At 38.7% G+C, this 8,224-nt stretch overlaps 2 protein-coding genes across 4 annotated transcripts in view; both read left to right on the top strand.

Annotated features, from left to right (window-relative positions):
• The window catches only part of LOC102309133 (C-type lectin domain family 6 member A), a 6,048-nt gene extending 4,055 nt beyond the window's left edge, over nucleotides 1–1,993 (top strand). For both annotated transcript variants that reach the window (XM_005933748.2, XM_042225304.1), the window contains 2 exons: nucleotides 489–613; nucleotides 1,798–1,993. In XM_005933748.2, coding sequence (XP_005933810.2) covers nucleotides 489–613; nucleotides 1,798–1,954 — 282 coding nt within the window. In that variant the 3' untranslated portion in view covers nucleotides 1,955–1,993. The remainder of the gene's footprint in view (nucleotides 1–488; nucleotides 614–1,797) is intronic.
• A 963-nt stretch (nucleotides 1,994–2,956) lies between these two features.
• On the top strand, nucleotides 2,957–7,873 carry LOC102311094 (cytochrome c oxidase subunit 6B1). Of its 2 annotated transcripts, none has more exons than XM_005933756.2 (4): nucleotides 2,957–3,071; nucleotides 3,643–3,766; nucleotides 7,395–7,495; nucleotides 7,717–7,873. In XM_005933756.2, the coding sequence occupies exons 2-4, from the start codon at nucleotides 3,661–3,663 to the stop codon at nucleotides 7,768–7,770; spliced, it is 261 nt and encodes an 86-aa protein (XP_005933818.1). In that variant the 5' UTR covers nucleotides 2,957–3,071; nucleotides 3,643–3,660; the 3' UTR covers nucleotides 7,771–7,873. The 2 variants fall into 2 exon arrangements, with proteins under 2 accessions (XP_005933818.1, XP_014192742.1); XM_014337256.2 differs by lacking the exon at nucleotides 2,957–3,071 and adding an exon at nucleotides 3,094–3,154.
• Nucleotides 7,874–8,224: the final 351 nt, after the last annotated feature.

Genomic DNA, 8,224 nt, shown 5'->3' on the forward strand with positions numbered 1-8,224 from the left:
CACACACACACACACACACACACACACACACACACACACACACACTACTCTGTCCACCTGCTCTGTCCTGTCATTTCCAGTTTATATTTATTCATTAAGCACATAATAAATATTAAATTAGCTTTGCTGGAACCATTCTCCTCTCACAAATCTTCTTCCCTGCATTAATGACATATTCAGTCTCTGTCCAGTTGTAAATATTTGACATGCCCTTCCTGATATGTCCTACCTTTTGGACACACTATTTGACATACAGATTCATACCACCAGGAAGAGAAGTTAAGAATAGATTTAAGGCCTCTATGAAATATGGAGACGTCTGCAGGAGCGGCCAGTGCTTGAGGTCAAATGAGGTTTTGTGTTTCGCTCTTTTACTGTACATGTGAGACAGTTTGTGTTCTTGATTGATCAACAGTAAAGAGAATGTTCTTAAGGAATGAAATTAAGGCTTCTCTCTGCAAAATGGAAACGTTTGACATGTTTTTCAGGAGTTCCTGTGGGAGAAGGCCCAGAGTCTGAGTCAGGGGGACTCATACTGGGTAGGCCTGAGGAGCAGCGGCGCTGACGGCGGCTGGCAGTGGAGCGATGGCTCGCTGCTGGAGAAGGGACCACAGTGAGTATGATGACAGGCATGAGGAAGAGGAGGAGGTGGTGCAGGACAAACAGGGCTCATAAGGTGAAGAGCAAGTATGTGCTGATCTCTCCTCCTTAAGTTTGTCTCAGGCTGAGGACATTTTGCCAGATCAGCTGTCAGGACACAAAACTATAAGAGGACTAGATATTAAAAATGTATGTGTCCCTGTTCATAGTCAAACATTCCTCATGGTCTAAATATAAAAATACATTCACATTAATTACACCGAGCCACTTTAATGTCATCTGTCATTTGCTGCGCTTGTTTGGAGCTGGTTTCATTGGTGCAGTTTTCACCATCTCATTCTGCCACATTCCTTTAACCTGTTATCTCCCATTTGGGATTTAAGAAGACGATAACTACTTTATCCAGTAATTTGTCTGTTATTTTTCAAAAGCAGTTGAAATAATAATAATACAATGTTAGCAATATTAATAGCAATTGTAAGAATAGTAGTATTAATATATATATATAATAATAATAATATTAATAGTGCTATTAATAATAACATAACAGGTGCATTTAAACAATTGAGAATCAACAATGATGAACAGAATTTAAGTAAAATACTCAAATTAAAGAGCAGATGAAAAACAATAATGGAATATGAGTTTGATCTTAATTTTAAAGATGACAACACAATCAAATAACATTTAGTAGTTAATTATAAGAAGCATAAGATTTAAGAAGCAGTAAAATATTTGTTGGAATAAAATATTATCACATTTTTCCCTTCCTGTTTGTATATACTATTTAAACGGATCAGCCACAATATTAAAACTACCTGATGAATATTATTACAATATCTTTGTGTTGTGGTTCCCCACACTGGGGGATAAGATCCTCTGAGGCTTTCTTTGTGTGGCACATACTGAGCATGCCCGATCAGAACTCTGGAATCTGGAGGTCTTGGTCTTGAATTCAGTAAAACACAACATTGTAGTGAGATTACAAAAGGTAATCACACATCAGTAATTGTGGATTATGTATAAGTGAGATTTGCAAAGCAGCTGAGAATTTCACTCCTAAGCAACCTAACCACGGTGTCTTCCCACTGTGGATTTACTGTGAGGGGATTAAAACACTGTGGGAGTTTTATTATGAACATTATCATATGTCAGAGAATCGGTTGCCACGGTAACAGAATAAAGTGTGTGTTGCAGGTTTTGGGCACGCGACCCGGATAACGCGGGTGAAAGCAGTGTGGATCTGTGTGGTCGACTCACCCCGAGGGTCGTGTACAGCAGGAGCTGGTTCACTTTCAGATGCTCCAACAAGCTGCGGACGATCTGTGAGAGGAGGCAAGCTTCTCTGACCTGACACCAAAATAGCTTTATAGCAAATAAACATTTTACTCAAGAAATCCCCCATGTTTTTCTGTGCTTTCATTGTGTTTTTCAGCTTCATTTTTATATCCACTGTCTATCTACAATTATTTATTTATGGGGGGGCAAACTCAAACTAATTCAAATAAAACCTGATATGAGATCTTCCCAATTTATGCACAGAAGGCTAAGGTTTATCCTGGTAATTTTATAGCTTATTATTACTATTCACTGCTAATTTGGAGCTTCAGGAATTTTCTGCGTTGATCCATCAATTTGATCTTTAAATTTTATAGCAATGCAAATTTTAATATATTCATAATTTTATCACGTTTGTTGTGTGAAGAGGAATGGAAGTCAGTAGAACAGGACAGGATACATGTGTGTGAAGGAGGAAGACAGTTGTAATAGTCCAGCTGCAAGGAGCAAGCGGAGGTGGGTGAATTTAAACACTTGGGGTCAACCAACAAAAGCAACAGGGTAGAGCGGGTGGAGGTGAGTGTCAGGGGTGATTTGTAACAGAAAAGCAGCAGGGAGTGTTAAAGGGAAAGTTTACAAGAGACACGATGTATGATTTGAGTGTGGTGAGAATAACAAAAGCACACGAGGCCAAGCTGGAGATGCTCAGATTTACATTGGGGGTGACCAGCATGGATTAGAAATGAATACATCAGAGATCCAGCTCAGGTCAAGCAGTTTGGACACAAGGTTACTGAGATGGTTTAGATTTTATTCATATGTGTATTCCAAGATGCTCAAAGGCACCTTACAAGCAATTAAAGACCAAAATCATGGTATGCTTAAAAAAACAGTTGGAAAAGACCATAAAATGAAAAAGTCAACAATACAGAATCAAGCAGAACAGACGTGCTGATGCAAAGAACTACACTTTGAGCATGGCTTCTTTCTTTTAGTCCTTTATGTTAAAATAAATCTGTGCTTGTTGCTCCTCTGTATGTCCAGCAAGTGGCAGTGCTGCCTTTCCAAACATTGGTGGAGGCGCCATTTTTTGTGTGGGTTTTTTTGGCCGTTTTTTCCCAGCATGCTTTGCCAGCGCACTGTTTTGTCAGAACACCGGGAGCACGGATTATAACGGAATTGATTTGTCGACGGTAAGTCGGTTTTCTTAAGGTTTCTACGTGAATAGCGAGTCGATGATAATTTATTTTAAGTGTGTGCGCAGTTTAGAGCCTCTGTGAGTTGTTTTTGTGCTTTTTTTGTTCTGTGGTGAAAAAGTTTTAAAAGCTGTGTGAGATTATACAAACAGCTGAGCAGGATTAATCTTAACTTTCTATTTTTATCGATAACGTCGTTAATGAACGGATTCATCAGGACTCTCGTTTTATTTTCCAGTTACTGGCAGGGGAAATGGGCTTAATATCAAATTAGAAGTTAGTTTTGCTTATGCAGAACAAGCTGTATTGTTACTCTTTTGTTTGATATTATTTAACACATATTTAAGACCACAGTGGATCACGTTTCACATGGCGGTGTAGTATGGTGTTTAAATCGGCACACAGCATAAATGTTTGCAGTTAAAGAGCGCATCTTAAAGATATATTATTTAAGTAGCGCTCACTGACTATTATTAGGATACTTTGTGGATATAAATGCTTTCTTGTAGTCCGTGTGTGCAGCATGATCACATTTAAGCGTTGCTCACATGCTGTTGATCCTGTGCAGACCTCCAGCAGCTGAAAAATGTCAGACGCGGTCCAGGAGAAGATCAAGAACTACAGGACGGCTCCGTTTGATGCCCGCTTCCCCAACACCAACCAGACACGCAACTGTTTCCAGAACTACCTGGGTAAATGAGCCGTCTGCTGCACAGTGTCGACGCAAAGTCATGTCAACCTTTGTCATAATTCAGTGTTTTCTTCCATCAGACCAGCGCAGGTCCAGTTCCTTGTTTCCTCTTACACTGAGTACAACTTGAACTTTGAAATCAGACAGGTAAAAATGGCCACAGGTTATTTGCACCTGTGCTCTTCAGCTTTGCCTGGGTCTTCACTCAGACTAATGTTTGGCTTCTCATAAATGTGTGAAGAACAGGAAACCTGCAAATCTGCTGAGCGTTGTGAGTCTTTCGGGGCCTTCAGCTGAATTCTCACTTATTTGCTTGCTGTTTTTTTTTTTTTTTCCCCCTCATTTTGATTTCATCATCTATTCACATAAAAGCTGCTTTTGGCATGTTTGCTGAGTATTTCCAATACTTGACTGTGGAATTTGTTTTCATTTGAGACTAATTGAGGGTTTAAACTGCAGCAGCTCTCACTTCCAAACTTCTTCTGGTCAATTTTATTTCTGTGTTTCTTAATTTATAAAGAAATGTGAGACGACGAGTTTTGACAATCGACACAACCCATGCTTGATGTCTGAATTTCAATATTTAAATCAATCTAAGTTGCTTTGCTGCTAGTTTCTATTTCAAATGAAAACTCAAAGAATTAAACACATCTCCTTCTATGCTAAAGCCCAGTGTGACGGTGGATTTGCTGCAGACTAAATGCACTCTCCAATTATCTCTTTCATCGCTGCTGTGATTCAGCTTCAGGTTAGACCAGCGGTCCCCAAGCCCCGGGCCTCGGACCGGTACCGGTCCGTGAGTCGTTTGGTACCGGGCCGCGAGAGTTGAGGCTCAGGTGTGAAATGTCTGGTTTTCAGGGTTTTTATCGGTTTTCAGCGTTATTTTGTTATCGTTTTTATCGTTAACTCTGTTTTCCTGGTCTTTTCACGTGTGTTATGAATAAATCTTCTTTTTTTTCCCGGTACCGGTACTAGTTTTATTTTGTTGTATTTATCCGCGACACATTAAAGGCCGGTCCGTGAAAATATTGTCGGGCATAAACTGGTCTGTGGCGCAAAAAAGGGGACCGCTGCGTTAGACGTATTGATCCGTCTGCATATGTAATGAATGTTTTGATTAATGCTGCTTCTCTGCTGATTTTTCAGAGTAAAAGTTTGCATCAGTCTTTGTGGAAGTGCAGTAAAAACTAAATGCCACCCAGACACAGAGACTCAGTTTCAATCTGAAGTGACTGTAACCTAAATCATTTTGGTAATCTGATACTGAATAACTGTTACAGGACCATTACTTGAATTGACCAATAACAATGCTGTGACACTTTAGTTTTGCACTTCAGGGTAAAAAAGCTGCACATGGGGGAAGTTTGATTCCTGCCAGAAAGGCCTTTATTCCATGTGTACAACGGTGAAACACACCTATGATCTTTTCTCAGGCATAACCAGTCAGGCTAATGAAACTCCTGTTTATTGCAGGGTTTGAAGCCAGAAGTTACCTTATATGGATGATGGGGCACAACGCAATCGGTAATGCTTGGTTAGCAAGCAGCATTCATAAAGTGTTCAAGTGCAACACACTGATATCTATTTATCAATAGATAAATAAATGGTAAGTAACAGAGTAACAAAACACAAAAACTTGACTCGCCAAAACTAAAGCACACTCTTCCTGGATGATCTGTAGCACACAGCATACGTGCTACAGATCATCTATTAAAAATGCTCCAAATGCCCAAACATCACAGAGATGGTTGGGAGGTCCAGTTCAGTGACTATTTATCAGACATTAGGCCTGGCAGTCAGCCGTTTGCTTCAGTTCACTGTTGAATGTCTCCCTGAGGCTGTTATGAAGGGAGAACTCTGTAGAGACCAAAACCATTTGTGTAGCAGGCTGTAAACACGTTTACTTCTGTGGATGTTGGGAATCACTTCTGCAGTCAGGCTTAGGTGCCCATTAGAAAACCTTCTTGGTGCATTTGCACTGGCTTCATTTTTAAGCTGTGGAGGAAAAGGATGGATGAATGACTTTGAAATATCTAAAATAAGCGTGTTGACAGCCCGATTTTAAAAAGGAGAATTTGCTATGAGTGGTTGACAAATAGGAAGTTATTTTTCCTTGTTTTGTTTTTGTATAAATTACCACTTATTTTACCATGAATACTTATATTTGTTGGATTTAATGTATATAACAGCTGAAAATTACAACAGTTTTAAGAGGAGTGATAACTGCATCTCCCCCGATGCAACTGTTTCTTATTTCAACATATTTGTTGGTATTTTATACATGTCAATGTTAGTTATTGTGTTCAAAAATATGTCAAGTACTTATTTCAACTTTGATCAGATAAATCTTAATTTTATTATTATTGATTAAAAATAATCAAATATTTTAAGGATAAAACATAATTTCTCAAAAGTTCCAAAATAACTTTAATATCTCAACATTCAATCTGATGTTAAAACAATTTTTGACTTTTTTATTATTTAATTATTTTACTTACTAATAGGTAAGTCACTCAGTCTGAAACTCAAGAGCTCAAACCAAACTCATGATGTATCTGAATTTATATTTTTTAACTTGTATTTTAACACAATGTTAAAATACAATTTTATGTGTTACAAGTTTCTTTAAAATTTCCTGTCCTGTGACGTGACGGCCCAAACGCATCACACCGACGGACAGAAACAGATTGTGGTTTTGTTTGGGTTTGTTTTTTTGTTTTTTGAGCGACAATAAATGTCAGGGTGTATCAGCATTTTATGAATTGTGGTTCTTAATTATAAAAGTTAATCGTGACTGAACCGTGGTTGTTTATGGTCACATAATAAAACCATGTTGACATTTGGCTCATAAATAAATGATGTTTGGGTTTCTAACAACAGTTCCATGTAAGATAAATGAGGACATTGAGACTATCGTGTCACAGCAGCGTCAGCATATATAATGGGTAGTTTCCTACTTAACTCCAGAGAGGATGATTTGGATGTTTTGTTGTTGTTTTTTTTAATCTGATTGATTTTGTCATTCGAGTTAGACGTCTGGTCTCTTTTAATGGCATGTGAGCTAACAGTGAAGTGTAGCCTCCTTACTATTTTTGTGCTGTCTAAGGTTTTTGGAGCATTTTTATTAAAATCACATGAAAAATGTCTTGCTGTCAAATATAGATCATTCAAGAAGTTTGTGCTTCTGTTTCAGTGAGTGAAATTCAAGTGTTTTATTGGCCTGTTACTCGGCAGGTGTGTTGCACCTGTGCGAGTATGAACATACAGCTTGCTAGCAACGTAGCATTATACCCTCTCGTCCATATACGTCTCTGCTGGCTTCCAAAAACTAACAGGGCAACAGCTAAAATGCTGATGTTTCAAATAAATATACACGGTTTATGGTTGATTTTTGTAGGTCTACACTTCAACAAGCCATGCGTTAGTGTGGCATTGTGGTCGGTGACTCTGATAGTCCTAGAGTGACAATAGTATGATGTTGGAGGAAAACTGCAGATAAACAGAATCAGGCTCATTTATCTGACTCGAGTCCTTGAGTCAGATAAAGGACTCGAGGACACCGGCTGGCTTTGCTGGCTGTTTAGTGTCCATCTCTGGTTTGACAGCTCGTCCCCCTCTTTTTGTTACAGACTTCCACAGATGTAACAAAGTTCTGTCAGCCAAAGACCAGGACACGGCTCCCTGTGACTGGTACCGCAGAGTCTACAAGAGTCTCTGCCCAATCAGCTGGGTAAGTTACACGTGAAACAAATCTCACTGTCTCACTCGGCTGCACCTTCATTTGCTTCTGTTCCAAAATTCTTGATTTTAATTTAGTCATCAGTTTTCTTTTTCACTCATCACCTAGAAGCTCTACGTTTAAAGTTGTCACAGCTGTGTTTCAGGCTAGTTTCCACTCTAGGCATTTATTGCTCCACTTTTTGATTTTCTCCTGTTTTTTCTTTCCTGCAGGTTCAGAAATGGGACGATCAGATAGAGGCAGGAAGCTTCCCTGGGAAGATTTAAGGAAATGTTGATCTCCATCCAATTGTCCCATCTTAAGATATAAAAGTGAAACACTCCAATATTTCTGTACAAAAATGTCATAATAAAATGTTACTATGAGTCATGTCTGACTTTTGCTAATTGACAGTTGTAATTTACAGTTTACTCAGGCTTTTAGCTGTGTCTGTGTGGCAGCCATTATAACAACTGTTTGAATTCTCTAAATACTACAGAAAGGTGCTTCAATGCTTCCTTTATTACCTCCTTTAGGAGAGGAGACACTTGCCCATCCTTTATGGTAAGAAAGGAGATGATGCTGACCCACGATGCAAAAGTGTTGCATCATCAGACAGCTCATGAAAACAGTGGTGCGCATCGTTATGTAAATTACTTATTGTGCCATGATTTGCTTTTAAACTTTAACTTTATTCAAGATTTTTAACAAAAAAATGAGAGCTGAAAGCTGTTGTAGAGA

Source organism: Haplochromis burtoni, unplaced genomic scaffold, assembly GCF_018398535.1.
Source record: "Haplochromis burtoni strain Fernald_Lab_line unplaced genomic scaffold, NCSU_Asbu1 Contig_168, whole genome shotgun sequence".
In the NCBI taxonomy this organism is placed as follows: domain Eukaryota; kingdom Metazoa; phylum Chordata; class Actinopteri; order Cichliformes; family Cichlidae; genus Haplochromis; species Haplochromis burtoni.